General features: G+C 44.9%; 1 protein-coding gene across 3 annotated transcripts in view; it reads left to right on the plus strand.

Moving 5' to 3' along the window:
* NKAIN4 (sodium/potassium transporting ATPase interacting 4) overlaps positions 1 to 2,607 on the plus strand; it is a 354,886-nt gene extending 352,279 nt beyond the window's left edge. For all 3 annotated transcript variants that reach the window (XM_087928898.1, XM_087928897.1, XM_087928899.1), the window contains one exon: positions 2,098 to 2,607. In XM_087928898.1, the coding sequence (XP_087785024.1) occupies positions 2,098 to 2,107 (10 nt within the window). In that variant the 3' untranslated portion in view covers positions 2,108 to 2,607. The remainder of the gene's footprint in view (positions 1 to 2,097) is intronic.
* Positions 2,608 to 19,829: the final 17,222 nt, after the last annotated feature.

The raw sequence follows: 19,829 nt of genomic DNA on the forward strand, positions 1-19,829 counted from the left end.
ATGTAGGCATCGCTCACTGACGCAACCAAGAGAGTCGAGCATTATAAGGAGCGGTGGGTTTGACATTGAGTGATTTCCTTCTGTGGGGAACACAGAGTGCAGCATTTAGCAGATGGGCTGCCGATCGCAAAACCTGCCCTGGAAAACCGCAGGGATTCTTCACTCGGCAAACTGACCGGCAGCCATTGTTGTGAGCATATTTTCTCTCCTCTAATGCTTGCAGGTTTCCGGTGAATAATTCCCTTGCACGTATTATTATGATTACTTTAGTATAGCACAATACTTTCTAGCATGTCTGACAGTCTCTTAGGGGGTGCTGCAAAATGAAGAGAGTGGAAGGAGAGAGAGGGGGGGAGAGAGAGAGAGAGAGAGAGAGATAACATCACTTATCCTGGATGGATCTTTGGATTTTCATAAAGAAGTGACTTCATGGTTGCAAAACTCAGCAGAAATTAGAATAGAATCAAATAGAATCTAATACTAATAGCAGTAGCACTGCTTATATACCACTTTACAGTGCTTTACAGCCCTCTCTAAGCAGTTTACAGAGTCAGCGTATTGCCCCCAATAATCTGGGTCCTCATTTTACTGACCTTGGAAGAGTGGAAGGCTGAGTCAACCTTGAGCCTGGTGAGATTTGAACTGACAAATTGCAGAGTAGAAAATAGAACAGAAGAGAGTAGAATAGAATAAGAAATAATAGGAATAGGAACAGAACAGAATTATAGTTGGAAGGGACCTTGGAGGTCTTCTAGTCCAACTCCCTATTTAGGCAGGAAACCCTATATCATTTTAGACAAATGTTTGTCCAATCTCTTCTTTGAAGCTTCCAGTGTTGGAGCATTCACAAATTCTGGAGGAAAGTTGTTCCACTGATTGTTCTACTTCCACTTTAAAGAGCATGCCTCCATGGAATCACTATCCTCTACTTGGTGCTTCAGGCTTGCTGGCATTTCAATATCTCAGGGGCTGCCACAAAGAAGATTGTGGGGGGAAGTGGGCAACCTATTCTCCAAAGCACCAGATGGAAGGAAAAGAAGCCGTGGATGAAAACCAATCAAGGTGAGGACCAGCCTAGAACTAAGGAGAAATTTCCCCAAAGTGAGAACAATTAACCAGTGGGAATGGCTCGTCTCCAGAAGTTGTGGGTGCTCCTTCACTGGAGGTTTTCAAGAAGAGACTGGACAGCCATTTGTTTAGAATGATATGGGGTTCCCCGCATTTGAGCAGGGGGGTTGGACAAGAAGACCTCGAAAATCCCTCCCAACTCTGTTATTCTGTTAGAGAGATTTTTTTTTTTTTTTTTAGAATCTGCAAGATTCTGTTAAGGTGACGTTACAATAAATTTAGACTTAGTACTTCTGGATTTCAAACGCTTTTTATCTGGGCTGCCTCACGAGACTGGCGGGAGCCTTGCAAGTCTGAAAGTGCATTTCTCCCCCTCCCCTTAGTCATCTTGACAGTCCAAGACACTAGGGAGGGTCCCTTCTGAGACATTTGCCGTGGTCTCTTTCCTTCGGCGGGTTTAGCTGCCACTTGTTTGATATGTGCCTTGCAGTAGTGGGGTCCAGTTTTTTTTTTCCTGCCGGTTCTGTGGGTGTGGCTTGGTGGGCACGGCAGAGGAAGGATACTGTAAAATCTCCATTCCCTCCCCACCCCTGGGGGAAGGTTATGGCAAAATCCCATATCTTCCCCACCCCACTAACCTGCTTTCCAGCTCCGTTCTCCTGTGCAGGGCAACCAAAGAAGAGCCAGCTGATCAGCTGAGACTCGGGAGGCAGAGAAGAGATGGGGTTGGCAGGGACAGTCAGGGGTGGTATTTGCCGGTTCTCCAAACTATTCAAAATTTCCGCTACCGGTTCTCCGGAACTGGTCAGAACCTGCTGAATACCATCTCTGCAGTTCTTCATCCTGCCTCCCAAAACTATCTTCCCATATCTTTACACGTCATTGGCACATGTTAAGTACTTCCAGGAGATTATGACGTTGCCTTAACGTTTCTTGAACAGTGGCAAAGCGTGCAGGTGGCTGTCTTGTCTCTCACTCTGGGGTCCTCTCCATCTTCTCTAAACTCTTTGTGTTCACCCTTCTTCCTAGGCCTGCGTAAGTGATGAGGATCCGGCGAACTGGACAGGTGGGAAGCATCCATCCACAACCGTAATGCCAAACGTTCAGCCGGGTGCTGAGGGCAGCCAAGGAATGGGAGATGCCTTCCAGTTTCAAGAGCACGCCTCCATGAGATCACTATCCTCTACTTGGTGCTTCAGGCTTGCTGGCATCCGCTCAGACAATTCCTCATTAGTGGATTTCTAGGTTTTGTTATGAATGAATGAATGATTTCCTCCTTTCTCTCTCCTCCCCCACCCACGCCCTATTTTCACTCCATTGGGACTATGAAGAGAACATTTGGAAAATACATATTTGACTCTTTTCTTCTGTATAACAATGAAATTGCATTGCCTCTGGATATTTTGAGGCATCAACTTTGTTATTATCCGTGGACTAATTCTCACTCCCCTTCAAACCCCACCCCCCCATATACCCTGAACAATCTCAACTTTGTGGTTTCTATTAATGGACAAGGTGTTAATTAAAATTATCTGTATCTGAGAATTCTTCTAAGTGTCGTAGAAAACAGGATTTGGAACAGCCCAATCCTTACGTTCCTCACTTGTTCTCTAACTATTCTTCACTTAGGACAATTAAAATTGATGGGGGGTTCTAGGCGAACAAAACAGGGCGGTAGACGAAGTGCCAATTTTAGCTCCCATCAATTGAGAAGGTGTCTTCACGTACTCATAATGTATTGCATTTTCATTTAAAAGAAATATGTGTTAGTTGAAATGTGTCAAAGGTACTTTCTCAAAAGGCAACTGGACTTTCTTTTTTTCCCCTTGAAGACATTTTGCTTCTCATCTAAGAAGCTTCATCAGTTCTGGCAGAATGGTAGGTGGGGGGATGAAGGGATTGTATTTCTTGGCAGTCATCTGGTCATTTACACTCTCTCTGAGAGCCACTAAGGTCACTTGAGGGTTATGCCCTCAGAATCACCTGAATTAGACAGCAAATGGGTGTGGAACATTCTTGGAACTGCTAAAAGGACTGTGTTATAAACAGGAAATAAGGAAATATGTGGTGTCTTATCCCTCCCTCTCTGTTGAGAGGGGGTTGTTCAGGTTTAACACAGATGGCCTCCTTTATCCCTCTTTCAAACCATTGGTCCACATTCTGATAGAGAGGACCATTGCAGAGGTGAAATGCTATCGGTTCGGCCCGGTTCACCTGAACCGGTAGTAAAAGAAATGCTACCGGTTTGGCTGAACTGGTATTTCTGACTATCAACTGGATGACAATCAGCTGTGCCGCACAATTTAGATGAGCAAGAAAGCGGAAAACCATTGAATTTCTTGCTTTCTAGCTAATCTAAATCGTGCAGCACAGCTGATCCCCTCACTGTTGTACTTAGCTCAAAAGGCTTCAAAAGGCTTTTTTCCACGCCTGGGAGGCTTCCCTGAGGCCCAGCAGGCCAAAAAACAGGGCACAGGAGGTATTGCGAAAGAAAGAAAAAAAGACTTTTGACCCCCCCCAGTCACATGACCACATAGCCACACTCACCCATTCACATGTCCACCTGGCTATGCCCATCTAGCCACCCCCACCTAGCCACGCCCACAGAACTAGTAGTAAAAATTTTTGAATCCCACTACTGGACCATTGGTTTGAAGAAGGTGCAAGGACTTCAACTCCCAGAATTCCCCAGCTAGCCACCTATCTTAAAGTCACATAGCCAGCTGAGGAATTCTGGGAGTTGAAGTCCACCTATCTTAAAAGTTGCCAAGTCTGAGAAACGCTGATCCAGGGAAGAATTAAAACTGCACACATAGACCACAACACTTCATACATTGCATGGGCTGTGTCTACATTGGACCGACATCTCTAGCAACTTTTAATTGGAGATGTCAGAAACTGGACCTGGGACAGTTTTGTATTTTGTGTCACAAAGCTGTTGTGATCCAACTGCAGATATTCTAGTACTGGGACGGCAGAGCTGCAGTCTTCCACAATGGTATTGCAATGAACCTTTAAGGGGGAAGATGGAAGACAGGAAGAAGGGAGAATGCAGACATGGTACATGGTTTTTAATGGCTGTGTTAGTTAAGGTCCCCATGAATTGAGGCTGAGTCTCTTACATTGGCATGGACCTAACTATACAGGTAGTCCTCAACTTATGACCACAACTGAGCCCAAAATTTATATTGCTAAGTGAATTTTGCCCCATTTTGTATGACATTTCTTGCCACGTTTGCTAAGTGAATCACTGCAGAAGTTAAATTAATAACAGGTTTGTTAAGTGAATCTGGCTTCTCCCTTGACTTTGCTTTGTCAGAAGGTCACCAAAGGGGCTCACGTGACCCCGGCACATTGTGACTGTCATAAATATGAATCACTTGTCAAGGATCCGAATGTAAATCACATGACCATGGGGATGCTGCAATGGTGATAAGTGTGAGAAATGGTCATAAGTCACTTTTTTCACTGCTGTTGTAACTTCGAACTGCCACTAAGCAAACCATTGTAAGTAGAAGACTACCTGTATACATTTTCTTGGCAGTAATACTGAAATGCTTTATTCATAGATTCATTCAGTATGTTCTATATCAGGGGTGGCCAATCTTTTGGACTTCAAGGATCACCAAACTCATAATTTTAAATCAGAGACCCTGTGGAAAATCCCCCCAAAGTCTGCAGGAAAATTCCCCACCCCGTTTTCCTACTGAACCATCATTCTTTATTTGGGATCGCAGGATACTGTCTCCAGCTCCATTCTCAGGGGTGGTGGGAGAGAGAGAGAGAGAGAGACTTTTGGCTTCATGCAAGGAAAGCAGCAGAAGCAGCAGAAGTCTTTCTTTCTCTCCCCCAAACTCTGCCAGAAATGAGTCTTTGCTGGCACAGCCTCTTGGAGCAGGAGGCCTTGCAGGCTCTCAAAGACTCATTTCTGGCGGAGTTTGGGGGACAGAAGAAAGACTTCTTCTGCTGCTTTTCTTGTGTGCAGCCAAAAGCAGAAGAAGAAAGAAGTGGAAAGAAGCAGCCCAGTGGCCAGGCGAGGTGAGTGGGGTGAATAGAGCAAGTTCCCCCCTTCCCTCATTACCTCATGTTGTTCGTAATGCAAGCAATGCAAGCCTTGTGTCCCTGGCACAGCCTGGATTAATTGCTTTGGAGGGTGCTTTGGGGGTGACATTTCTCTGAGGACCACCAAAATTTTCTTGTGGACCACCAGTGGTCTCCAGCCCACTGGTTGGCGAACATTGACTTTCTACTTGAACTTACAGCCCTGGTACTCTTCAGTGGTTTCCCACCCAAGTCTTAACTTGGGATGATCCCACCCGACTGAGTCCCAAAAAGATCAGCTACATGTTGATATCTATTGAGATGCAATTTTCATTTTGCCAGTACTACATACATACATACATACATACACACACACACACACACACACACACACATATATCACTACCATGTTTCCCCCAAAATAAGGCCTATACCAAAAATAAGCCCTAGCTTGATTTTAACATGGGCACCCAATATAAGCCTTACCCCACAAATAAGCCCTAGTTAAGACCCCACCCACTCCATTGCACCTGGTTGCACAAGGTGGGGCAAGGTGCATGGGTAAAAATCAAGTGATGGTGGGGATAGTGGTGGTAGAGTTGCTTACCTTTGGACAGTTGCAGCCAGGCCTTGCACACCCTGACACCTGCCTCGCCTTAACAGCCCACTTCTTCTGCAGTCGCTTGCCGCTTCTTGCACGTATCTCCCCCGGCCTCTGTTTCGCTGTCAGAGGGCTTCAGAAAAAGCCTCTGCAGTCAACAAAAGAACTCTGGATTGATGTGTGCATCAATCCGGAGCCCGTTTCTCACCTGCAGAGGCCTTTCCTGAAGGCCTCTAACAGCAAAACAGGGGCTGGGGGCGCTGCATCTGTCATTCTGGAGCCCATTTCTTGGCTGAAGAGGCCTTTCCTGAAGGCCTCTGACAGCGAACCAGAGGCCAGGGACAACGTGCACAACTGGTGGAAAGTGGCTGCAGATGAAGTGGGCCGCCAGCAGCCACAATGGCTTCTGCTGGCCAGAGCCATTGGCACCACCACCATGAGGTGTGTCAGTGGAAGACATCCCCTGAAAATAAGACCTGGTACCTTTTTCGGTGGCCAAAAAAAATATATAAGACCAGGTTTTATTTTCAGGGAAACATGGTATCTAAGTTGGTGAACCTGTGGCCAATTGTGCAACCCAGAGTGCCGCATGCTACAATTCTGACTGTCCAGTTCTTCCACGACCCACCTCCCAGGACTTCATGTAGCGAGCAATCTCAAATTCTATTCCTCCCTTCATCACCATATTTTCCTTTTCTTTTTTACTTCTATGAACCCCAGGTATTTTCTCCCAGTCCTGTTGGTATCTCCTTCTTTTGTGTGCATGGATAAAATGTTGTCTATGTAATCAACAGCATGAAGAGCCTGGCTAACACACACTGATTGGATAACCAATAAGTTTGATGCATTCTTTATACCTTTATACCTTCAGAAGATTGAAGCCTTCTACATTTTGGACACTCATAAATTATCCCCAATTTGCTGTGGACGTCCAACTCATGACCAAGCAGGTTTGACACTACGGGAATTGCAGTAGATCAAGATGGGGAAGCTATAATAAAATCTATAAACTTGATTAAAATCTCAGAGTCTCTTCAGTTGGATCCAGCTTTGAAAGCAATTTTAGATGGCTTGCTCAGAAAACCTAACCATCTTGATTTGCACGAGTATATAAAATTATTGTATGGTTTGACCTGTAAGGTGATGGCTATTTCCTAACTTATATTAGATCTCTGTTTGTAGGGTTTTGTGGTTTCACAGTAAATCTCTAAAGACCCTTTAAGGCCAGGCAATGCCCAATAATGTTCTTTATCTGCCTTTCTTCTCCTCTTATACAACAAAATTAAACCGACGCACTGAGGTTATCTGTATTTCAGTGGCTATTATCTTCAAATGTTGTACTATTGAGTTTCAATTGATGGAAAAAAGCAATTGGGACTTTTTCTTCTACAGGCTTTCCCCAACTTACAATTATTCATTAAGTGACTGTTCAAAGCTACAATGGCACTGAAAAAAGTGACATGACCATTTTTCACACTTACGACTGTTGCAACAATCCCATGGTCACAGGATCAAAATTTTGCCACTTGGCAACTGGCTCATATTTATGATGGTTGGAGTGTCCCGGGGTCATGTCATCTCCTTTTGCAACCTTCAGACAAGCAAAGTATCTTTATAATTGTCATGCCCCTGTCGGAGTCTGAATCCAAGGAGAAAGACGAACAGCTGACAGGGAGCGGGAATGTGGCTCCGTTGGCTATGAAGGAAACTGGGGAAGGGCAAAGTCTGACTGGGCAGAGCAGGGGAGAGGTAGAACAAGAGAGAGGGAGTTCAGAAGAAGACCCAGGCCCACCCCGTCTTCATCCTAGGGCATGCAGGGAGGAACAGAGAAGAGAGCAACGTGGGTCATGTGGCTTATGAGGGAGGAAAGGGCCCTGATCCCCTTCATTAGCCACAGCTGAGAAGAGAGTTTAAAAGAGATGCATGCTGAGTGTGGCAGCTGCTGGGAACAAATGTGAGTTTATCTTGTGTTGACTTTGGTTATCTGTGTTCCTGGTGTCTTCCCAACTGTGTTGAGTTATTGCTGTGCCATCATGTCTGGAATTCTTGCTCCTACCCTACTGGACTGATTACCTTGATTTTGCCTTGATTGGACTTATATTTACAGTTTTTGTTGACCATGTTCTGGATTTGATACTCTGCAGCCAAAGGCTGTTCCTGGGAGAGTTTTTCTCCAGCCCAAAAGGTAACCAGGACATTGGGGGCAAAGTTGGAGCTAATAAAGGGACTCCTACCGATTATCTGACTGCGTTGCCTTTGTGCCACACCCCAGATCATCCCAATAACTTCGAACCGTCACTAAGTGAAGTGTTGTAAATTTAAGACTACTTGTATTTTCCCTAAATTTTGCATGTATAAACCAAGCCATGCTGGCCTATTACAGGTAGTCCCTGACTTACAACAGTCCATTTAGTGACCATTCAAAGTTACAACGGCATTGGAAAAAGGGACTTACGGCCATTTTTTCACCCTTACGACCTTTGCAGCATCCTCAGGCTCACGTGATTTACCTTCAGAAGCTTGGCTACTGACTCGCATTTATGACAGTTGCAGCATCCCGGGGTCATGTAATCTTTTGCGACCCTCTGAGCAGCAACATTCATGGGGAAGCGAGATTCCCTTAACAACCATGCAGCTAATTTAAGAATTGCCGTGATTGGCTTAACAAAGGAGGCAAGAAAAATCATCAAACGGAGCAAACTCCCTTAACAAATATTTCGCTTCAACACATGCATTTTGGGCTCAGTTGTGGTCGTAAGTTGAGGACTACCTGTATATCACCCCCCCCTAAAAACTAATCCTCAGGTCGCTCTTCCTTTCTGGAATGCAATTTCTTGCAAAGAGAAGGCCTCTAGGGTTGGATGGGGCGAAGAAGAGAAATCTTCGCAATGCAGTCCCAAAGGAGCTTTTTTCAGGAGGCAACTGGACTTCCCTGTTTTGTTTTGTTTTGAAGATGTTTCACTTCCCATCCAGGAAGCTTCTTCAGCTCTGACTGGATAGTGGGGGAATGGAAGGATTTATACTCCTTGCAGACAGCTGGTCATTTGCGTTCTTTTTTTTGTTTTTAATTAATTTTTTTAAATTTTATTTTGTATACAAACAATTCATCTTCCGTTTAACAGTGTGTCGCCTGGGTACAAATATCTTGTGCAATAACAATTGAAATGTACAGCCATATTCATTACTTTGGTATTAATTCTCTATTCTTATCTTATTCATATACATAATATCTCTATCACTGTAACATTCATTTGCTTCCTTTTAGAGGGTCGTTGAAGCACTTGGAGGTTTATTTGTGTCCTCGGGGTCACCTGAGTAAATGCTCCTGGTTCTTGTAGTCTGCAATTTCCCTCTGGAAATCCATTCCTACTCCCACACCATTCAACGGGGGTTCATCCCAACTTGTATCGCTAAAAGTCTATAGAGATTCTGAGTCCTCCAGGTCATGGTTGTTGGCCCAAAGGTGCTTTTTCAGGAGGCAACTGGACTTTCTTGGTTTTTCTTCTTTGAAGACATTCTGCTTCCCATCCAAGAAGCTTCTTCAGCTCTGACTGGATAGTGGGGGAATGGTAGGATTTATATTCCTTGCAGACAGCTGCATCATTTTAGGGTTGTTGAGACCACTTGGAGGTTTGTCTGTGTCTTCAGGTTCACCTGAGTAATGCAAGGTTCCTATAGTCTGCAATTTTTTAATCTGGAAAATCTATCCCTACTCCCACACCATTCAAAGGGTGTTCATCTCAAACTATATAGCTAAAAGACTCCAAGTGCTTCAACGACCCTAAAAGGATGCAAATAACTAGCTGTCTGCAAGGAATATAAATCCTTCCGTTCCCCACCTTCCAGTCAGAGCTGGGGAAGCTTCTTGGATGAGAAGGAAAATGTCTTAAAACAACAACAACAACAACAAGAAGAAAGTCCAGTTGCCTCCTGAAAAAAGCACCTTTGGGACAACAACCGTGACCTGGATGACTGTAGAATCTCTACAAACTTCCCAAAGGAGAATATTCCCATTAATCACACCGCATTGGGTGCAGTGATTCAAAGCAGAGTTGCAGGACAGCCTCTGTGTGCGTGTATTTATGAGTGCAACCACAAAAACCACTCGTTCAGTCTCAGCGCTGGCGGGAATACTTTGCTCTGTATTTCAAGAGAATTCCTGAACGATTAGGATGCTTGATTTGTCCCGCAGCCAACAATTACAAACCGGACTCCCCCGTTTACTTTGGGAACAAGGTAATTGCCAAAACTTCAGCCAAAGCGCTAATGGGAAGGATGATAGACCCTTGGGTTTGTTTGGAACTCAATAGAAATATTTGGTTTGGGGATGTATGTTTTGGATCCCGGCCAAGGGAATTGGATCGTCATGAATTGCAAAGTGCAATCTGGGTTTCACTGTGAGGATTGACGGGAGAGGTGGAACTTGCTTTTTCTGGGACCCTGAGCCTCCCCTGCCCCCATCTGAGCACATGGAAAAATGGATAGTAGCGTTCTTCTCCACAATGAGGCAGGAAACACGACAATGTTAGTGTAAATGCAATGGTCCGTTTCTAGACCAGGGGTGTCAAACTCGATTTCATTGAGGGCCACATCAGGGCTATGGTGGACCTGGTGGGGGGCAGCGGAAGGGCGTGGCTGAATGGATGGGTGTGGCCAAATGAGTGGGCTAGTCCATCTTGACATCACTCCCCAAACTGCTGGCCTGTTTCCTCTTCGCATTGGGTAGACGGGCTGAAGCCACAGTGGCCCAGGGTTTCCCCTTTGCATTTTGATAGACCCAGAGGTGGTATCCAGCAGGTTCTGACCAGTTCTGCAGAATCAGTAGTGGAAATTTGGAGTAGTTAAGAGAACTGGCAAATCCCACCTCTGACTGCCCTCCCCCACATCTCTTCTCTGCCTCCCATTGAGTCCCAGCGGATGGGTTGGGTTTCCTTTGGTTGCCCTGCATAGGAAAACGGAGCTGGAAAGCAGGTTAGTGGCATGGGGAGGGAATGGGGATTTTACAGCAACTTTCCCCTGCCATGCCCACCAAGCCATGCCCACAGACCACTGGGTAGACTGGCCCAAGCAACGCGGGCCAGCCTCTTACATTTTCCAAGACAGCCCTGCCAGATCCGACCACATCGCAGGCCGGAAGCCCAGACTGCCCGTACAATCCCAGTCAAATGATTGTCTCCAATCTGTCGTAGAAAACCTCCAGTGATGGAACACCCACAACTCTGGGAGGAAAGCCATTGATTAACTGCTCTCAATCTCAGAAAATTTCTTCTCAGGTCTAGGTTGGCTGTCTCTTTGAGAAGCTCCCACCCATTCCTTCCTTCTTGTCCTGCCCTCTGGTGCTTTGGAGGATACGTCCCTCCCCTCTTCTCTGGTGACAGCGTCTCAGGGTCTGGAAGACAGCTATCATGTCCCCTCCCCCCAGTCCTTCTCTTCAGTAGGTTAAGACGCTACCTAGAGTTGAACCTTCTTCATACAATTTAGCCTCCAGTCCCCTCATCCTCTTTCTTGCTCTTCTCTGCATAAGTCTGTAGAGCGAGGGGGTCAAACTTGATTTAAGTGAGGGCGGCATCGGGGTTGTGTTTGACTTTGGGGGGAGGGGAGGACAAGTGGGTGTGGCTGGGGAGGTGGGCATGGCCAGCTTGACATCCTGCAGCTCTCTGCCAATGAAAATGGAGCTCTGCTTTTATTGGCAGAGGTACTCCAGGATGGTCTTTCACTGTTTCCAGGGTGGTCCTGTAGGCCAGATCTAAGCACCTCACAGGCCGGATCTGGCCCGCGGGCCTTGAGTTTGACACTCCTGCTATAGAGATTCTCAGTCATCCATGTCCTGGTTGTCCCAAAGGTACCGTCAACTCAAAAAATATGTCTATGGTCTTTTTAGAGTTGCCAACAGAAAGGGAGGAGGGAGCAGTGGGCAAGTTGCATTCCAGAAGAAGAAGAAGGAAGAAGGAAGAAGAAGAAGAGGAAGAGGAAGAGGAAGAGGAGGAGGGGGAAGGGGAAGGGAGGAGGAGGAGGAGAAGAGAAGAAGAAGAAGAAGAAGAAGAAGAAGAAGAAGAAGAAGAAGAAGAAGAAGAAGAAGAAAGAAGAAGAAGAAGAAGAAGAAGAAGAAGAGGAGGAGGAGGAGGAGGAGGAGGAGGAGGAGGAGGAGGAGGAGAAGGAGAAGGAAGGGAGGAAGAGGAAGAGGAAGAGGAGGAGGAGGAGGAAGGGAGAAGGGAAGGAGGAGGGAGGAGGAGGAGGAGGAGGAGGAGGAAGGGAAGGGAGGAGGAGAAGAGAGGAGAGGAAGAAGGAAGAAGGAAGAAGAGAAAGGAAAGAAAGAAGAGAAGAAGAGAAGAAGAAGAAGAAGAAGAAGAAGAAGAAGAAGAAGAAGAAGAAGAAGAAGAAGAAGAAGAAGAAGAAGAAGAAGAAGAAGAAGAAGACTTTATTGTCATTGTCAAGTACAACGAAACTGTGGATGCACCCCAGCAAGTGTTCGCAATACACTAAAACCAAAACACTTAAAAATGAAGATAAGAAGATTAAAAAAAATAGAGTACCCACGTCTCCATTTGCAATTAGAGAGTACAATATCTACAAACATACACAAAATATACATCCAACACTGATTGTGACGCTTTGCCGAGTATAACACACAAGAGATGGATTGCACTGTAATATGTTATTATACATCTGAATGGGGTATTGAGATTTCACATCTTTTCACATCCTTAATAAGGTAGTGACTTTGTGTTTATTTGCAGTTCGGATGGCCCAGAGAAAGAAACTATTTGTTAGTCTAGCGGTGTGGGATTTTATTGACCTAAAGCACCATCCAGATGGAAGCAGGTCAAAAAGATAATTGCCAGTGTGTGAGGGGTCTTCTATAATGGCCTTGATTCTGCTTTGGCAGCGGGACCTGGCTAAGTCTTCCAGGGAGGGCAGAGGGCAACCAATGATCTTCTGAGCTGTGTTTATCACCCTCTGTGCAGTTTTCCTGTCCTCATAAATGTTTTCATAGATAGTTTCTAGGTGACCGAAGTTTCTGCCATGCAAAATGCTAACTGGAGAGCATGATTGATGACTCTTGGCTATGGGTGTGTCCCATTGGAGAATATGAATTAGGATACACCCAGGGGGCGGGGGAAAACCAGGGTCAAGGGTGACAATGAATGATGTGTCTCAGAGTCAGCTACACCCAGGCAGCGCCGGCATGTTGACACCTAATAAATCATCTTTAAGTTTTGAAAATTCAGCTAGAGACTCATGATTTAAATGAGGGTAACTACCAGAGCCCTGACAGGTACTTTTTCAGGAGGCCACTGGACTTTTCTTGTTTTTTTTCTTTTCTTTTTGAAGACATTGTACTTCTCATCCATTCCCCACTTATCCTGTCAGAGCTGAAGAAGCTTCTTGGGTGAGAAGCACAACATCTTCAAAAAGAAAAAAAAAACCAAGAAAAGTCCAGTGGCCTCCTGAAAAAAAACACCTTTGGGTCTCCTCTGCACACTTTCCAGGCTCCCAACATCTTCTATGTATCGTGGTGATGAAAACTGGATGCCGTACAGAGAATCCCAGACAATTCATTTAGTGATTGTTCAAAGTTACAATGGCACTGAAGAAAGTGACTCACGAGCATTGCAGCATCCCCATGGTGACGTGATCAAAAATCATATGCTTGGCAAATGTTTCATATTTATGACGATTGGAATGTCCTGGGGCTAAGGGTAAAACAAGACAGGACAGAACAGGACAGCATAACACAAAACCAGACAGGACAGGACAGGACAGGCTGATAAGATAGATTTAAGACAGGAGAGATCCTTGGCCACTGACCCATATTTATGACAATTGCAGTGTCCCGGGATCACATGATCCCCTTTTATGACCTTCTGACAAGCAAAGTCAATGGGGAAGCCAGATTCACTTAACAACCGGGTTACTCACTTAACAGATGCAATGGTTCACTTCACAACAGTGGCAAGAAAAGTCGTAAAACGGGGCAAAACTCAGTTAACAGATGTTTCCCTTAGCAACATAAATTTGGGACTCAATCGTGGTCGTAACTCGAGGACTACCCGTATTATCTGTTATCCATGAAAATTCTCCTGTTATCCATCAAAACAGCTGCCACCTCACTAGATTATAGGAAAAATGCTAGAAAGACTATCAGAGAATTTTCACTCTTCAGATCTAGTTCGATTTCATAGATTAATCCTACATGGGAAATAGTTCAGGGACTTGATCTTCTTGTAACTCCATCCAAGCCTATTGTCTTTATAAAAGTTGTTTCAAGGAACTCTGTGAGAATCGTGCCTGGAAAAATGTTCTCATTTGGCATTAGCAGCTGCCAAAATGCTTTACAGAAAAGATATTTAAAAGAGCTCTTTAAACGATCAAAAAATGAGCAAAAGAAGAATGTCTGGCTTCATGTCTCTGTAATATGGGTTTTCCTCTATCTCTCCAGTGGGTAGATATTATCAATTAATTTTATCTACTAATATCTATTAATTTTATCTACTAATATCTATTAATTTTGTCTACTAATATCTATTAATTTTATCTACTAATATCTATTAATTTTATCTACTAATATCTATTAATATTTTCTGGCTTGTTTAAATGTTCCCTCTCTTACTGTTGAGGGGTGTAACTAGCGAGTTCCCCCGACACCTGTCTTAGAATTCTGCTTTTAAATATATTTATTACATGATCTGGAATCAGGCGTAGCTTAATGGAACTAAATTATTCAGAGTAGTTAAAACAATAACGGGTTGCAAAGAGCTCCAAAAGGATTTCGGCACATTGAAAGGAGTGGGTGTCAAAATTGCAGATGTCGTTCAGAATGAGGTGTAAAGGGATGCACATTAGTGTCAAAAAGCCCCCCCCACACCCATCTGCAGCTGCATAAGGTTATGGGGATCAGGGCTAGCGGTGGCTGATGAGAAAAGAAATCTCGGTGCAATGGCAAATAGTTCAATAAAGGTGTCAATACATTCTGCATCCGTTGGGAAAAAACGGCCCATGGCATGTTAGGGATAATAAGAGATGGTGCTAAAAATAGAGATGTCAATAAGATAATGCCCTTATATGAATCAATGGTGCAACCGCATTTTGGAATATTATGTGCATATTCCGGTCATTGCATCTCAAAGGGGATATGCAGGTAGTCCTTAACTGTAGGCCAGACAAGAAACAATGGATGGAAACTGAACAAGGAGAGATTCAATCTGGAAATAAGGAGAAACTTTCTGACAGGGAGAACAATCAACCCATGGAACAGAAGTTGCCCTCGGAAGTTGTGGGAGCGCCATCACTTGAGACCTTCAAGAAGAGATTGGACTGCCATTTGTCAGAAATGGTGTAGGGTCTCCCGCTTGGGTGGTGGGTTGGACTAGATGACTTACAAGGTCCCTTCCAACTCTGATTATCTGTTATTTGTTATCTGTTAATGTACAACTATCATTAAGCCCACAATTTTGGTCCTAAGTGGTGATACTCATAAAGCAGATCACCACACAGCTAGGAGCAATTTTATTATGTTTTTTTTTTGCAGCCGTCATAAAGCGATCGTTGCAATCCTTAAGTGAACCCACTGTTGTTATGGGGCTTTTTTATTGAAAATGGAAGTAAATGTCAATTTCTGGACAAATAAATAAATACATCATAAATAATGGCTTCAACATGTGTAAACATGGGTTAGTAGTCAACCGCACAAAATGTGGCCATGTGACCAGGAGGGAAGGTTATACTTTGAATATGGATCATAATGTTCCGAGTCCAGAGAATGACTGGCCCAAAGTCACCCATCCGGCTTTCATGCCTAAGGCGGGACTAGAACTCACTGTCTCCTGGTGATTGGCCCAAAGTCACCCATCCGGCTTTCATGCCTAAGGCGGGACTAGAACTCACTGTCTCCTGGTGATTGGCCCAAAGTCACCCATCCGGCTTTCATGCCTAAGGCGGGACTAGAACTCACTGTCTCCTGGTGATTGGCCCAAAGTCACCCATCCGGCTTTCATGCCTAAGGCGGGACTAGAACTCACTGTCTCCTGGTGATTGGCCCAAAGTCACACATCAGGCTTTGTTGCTTAAGGTGGGACTAGAAATCACCGTCTCCTGGTGATTGGCCCAAAGTCACCCAGCCAGCTTTCATGCCTAAGGCGGGACTAAAACTCACCATCTCCTGCTGATTGGCCCAAAATTCTGCAGCTGGCTTTCATGTTTGGGACTAGAACTCACAACTGGACAGGAGCAAACTTTTTAAACCCCCCCCCCCACAAGGGGGCTCATTTGCAGAGGTTTTGACCTTAGGAAGATTTACTATTCCCTTCGGAGTTTAAAATTGAAGACAATTTGCAGTTTTGATGACCTGTAAATATGATGGTAAAAGATACTGAGCTTGTCTGCTGGAGAGCTGGAAGCCTTGGTTCGAGACTCCAAGCTCAACGCAATGGGCTGAGCTCCCATTCCTGCTCCAACTCCTGCCCATTTAGCGGTTTGAAAAATGCAAACGCGATTAATCAGTACCAATTTGGTGGGAAGGAAACAGCGTTCTGTGCACCTGTGGTGTATAGCCACGGTGGCCCCATCAGCAGTGGTGGGATTCAAATTTTTTTACTACCAGTTCTGTGGGCATGGCTTGGTGGCCTGGTGGGTGTGGCTTGGTGGGCGTGGCAGGGGAAAAATACTGCAAAATCCCCATTCCCTCCCCACCCCACTTACCTGCTTTCCAGCTCTGTTCTCCTGTGCAGGGCAACAAAAGGAGACCCAGACAATCAGCTGGGACTCGGGAGGCAGAGAATAGGTGGGGTCGACGGAGCCAGTCAGAGGTGGTATTTGCCAGTTCTCAAACTACTCAAAATTTCCACTACTGGTTCTCCAGAACTGGTCAGAACCTGCTGAATACCACCTCTGCCCATGACCATGGGAGCATCTTCACACAATGTTGGCTGCCTCAGCTAAGAAGCAGAGATGAGCATTGTGCTCAGACATGATTGACAGGGAAACCTGTAACTTTTAAACAGCATTCAGAGCACCCTTCAAAATGCAAAGGGAGGTTGCAAGTTTACGTTTTAAAGGCTATGCAGGTGCAAATTTAGACCAATTCTGTATTGTAACAGCTTTTCGGGGCAGCATTCAATTGTGGGGGGAAAACACAGTTTTCTTCCATCGAGTTTTATTAGCTAGCAGATTCTGCCCTCCAGTGGAAAAGACCGAAAATAAATAAATAAAATATATATATATATATATTTGCAAAAGATTTTTGCACACCATCTCTCCAACTCAACTGCCGCACCAAGAATTACAATTAGAAAAAAAAAAGTCTGTATGTATATAAAAGGAGATCCGATTGCAAATGTTTCATGGGGTACAATAAAGAGACAAAAATGGTGACTGTGATGGTGTGATCAACACACACACACACACACACACACACACACACACACACACACACACACACACACACACACAGAGTCAGACATAAAGAGTCAGAACTATATGTTAAGTTCCAGTTAAGATTTCTTGCTCAAGTCTGTACAGAAGAATCTGGTCAACTAATGGACAGCACTACATTGGTGCTAGAAACTCAAAGAGGGTTGGACTTAGAGCATTTGTGGACATGTAATGATTCTAGGCTAAGTCCTTTCTTGACTCTGCCTCAAGTTATTTTTTTTATTTTTTTATTTTTCAGATATTGGGAACAATCAGTGAAATACTGTGTTTCCCAGAAAATAAGACCCTCTTCATATATATAGTAAGTATAATAAAATATATAATAAAAATATACAAAAATAAGACATCCTTGATCTGAATGAATGAAATATTTTTATTAAATACTTTGTTCATTACATAGTTGAATGTGCTGACAACAAAATAACACAAAAATTATCAATGGAAATCAAATTTAGCAACCCATGGAGATCTGGATTTGGAGTTACACTCAAAAGTAAAGTGGAAAAAAACACTACAGGCTGATCCAACTTTGATGTAATGTCCTTAAAACAAGTCAAAATGAGGCTCAGTAGTGTGTGTGGCATCCACGTGCCTGTATGACCTCCCTACAATGTCTGGGAATGCTCCTGATGAGGTGGCAGATGGTCTCCTGAGGGATCTCCTCTCTAAAGCATCCTCCAACTCCTAGACAGTCTGTGGTGCAGCATGGCGTTGGTGGATGGAGCGAGACATAATGTCCCAGATGTGCTCAATTGGATTCAGGTCTGAGGAATGGGCGGGCCAGTCCATAGCATCAATGCCTTCGTCTTGCAGGAACTGCTGACACACTCCAGCCGCATGAGGTCTAGCATTGTCGTGCATTAGGAGGAACCCAGGGCCAACCGTACCAGCATATGGTCTCACAAGGGGTCTGAGGATCTCATCTCGGTACCTAATGGCAGTCAGGCTACCTCTGGTGAGCACATGGAGGGCTGTGCGGTCCCCTAAAGAAATGCCACCCCACCCCACTACTGACCCTCTGCCCAACTGGTCATGCTGGAGGATGTTGCAGGCAGCAGAACGTTCTCCATGGCGTCTCCAGACCTTGTCATGTCTGTCACATATGCTCAGTGTGAACCTGCTTTCATCTGTGAAGAGCACAGGGTGCCAGTGGCAAATTTGCCAATCTTGGTGTTCTCTGGCAAATGCCAAACATCCTGCATGGTGTTGGGCTGTAAGCACAACTCCCACCTGTGGACATCAGGTCCTCATGCCACCCTCATGGAGTCTGTTTCTGACCGTTTGAGCAGCCACATGCACTTTTGTGGCCCGCTGGAGGTCATTTTGCAGGGCTCTGGCAGTGCTCCTCCTGTCCCTCCTTGCATAAAGGCGGAGGTAGCGGTCCTGATGCTGGGCTGTTGCTCTCTTACGGCCTCCTCCACATCTCCTGATGTACTGGCCTGTCTCCTGGTAGCGCCTCCATGCTCTGGACACTATGCTGACAGACACAGCAAACCTTCTTGCCACAGCTCGCATTGATGTGCCATCCTGGATGAGCTGCACTACCTGAGCCACTTGTGTGGGTTGTAGACTCCATCTCATGCTACCATTAGAGTGAAGGCACCACCAGCATTCAAAAGTGACCAAACCATCAGCCAGAAAGCATAGGAACTGAGAAGTGGTCTGTGGTCACCACCCGCAGAACCACTCCTTTATTGGGGATGTCTTGCTAACTGCCTATGCTTTCCACCTGTTGTCTATTCCATTTGCACAACAGCATGTGAAATTGATTGTCAATCAGTGTTGCTACCTAATATATATGTTTTCTTAAGTTTTCGCGGGTACTTACATGTATGGTATTCAGCTTTGTTCGGGTATTTTCCCACGTCATTGTAGTTGTGCTTTTAAAGTTTTAGCAACATTGCGGCAGAATCTCATCTGCCATCATCAGGCTTCTGTATTGTGTTCGTCTGTGAGTCAGACTTTGAAATGGCTGTGAAAGTCTGACTCACAGATGAACACAATACAGAAGCCTGATGATGGCAGATGAGATTCTGCCGAAATGTTGCTACGACTTTAAAAGCACAACTATAATGACGTGGGAAAATACCCGAACAAAGCTGAATAACATCCATCCATCCATCCATCCATCCATACATACATACATACATATCCACCCCAAAAAGGCACCAGGTCTTATTTTGGGGACCTGTCATCCATTGACTAACCTCACTTGCGTGTGTCACCCCCGGTCTCCTTTTCACTGTCACAGGCCTCAAGAACTACTTCTTCTGCAGCCAACAAGGCTTTCCTGAAGACCTCTGCAGGGGTTAACAGAATTCAAGATCAATCCAGAGCTTTTTTTATCAGGTACAGAGGCCTTCAGGAAAGTCTTGCCAGCCTTGCTGGCTGCAGAAGAAATGGACTGTCAAGGCAGTTGTTGAGGCGGGTGAGGCCTGGATACAACTGTCCAAAGGTAAGTAGTAGGCTGCCTCCATCACCACCTCACCCCCACCCTAGCTTAATTTTTAACCATGCATTCTGGAGTGGGAGGGGCCTTAATTAGGGTTTATTTTGGAGAGGGAAGGACTTATATTGGGCACATGTGTAAAAATCAAGCTAGGGCTTACTTTCAAGGTAGGTCATATTTTGGGGGAAATGGGGTAGCTTGCTTCCCAGAGTTGTGGGTGCTCCATCATTGGAAGTTTTA

The sequence above is a fragment of the Pseudonaja textilis genome, chromosome 3, assembly GCF_049901715.1.
Source record: "Pseudonaja textilis isolate UNSWEBS1 chromosome 3, rPseTex1.2, whole genome shotgun sequence".
Classification (NCBI taxonomy): domain Eukaryota; kingdom Metazoa; phylum Chordata; class Lepidosauria; order Squamata; family Elapidae; genus Pseudonaja; species Pseudonaja textilis.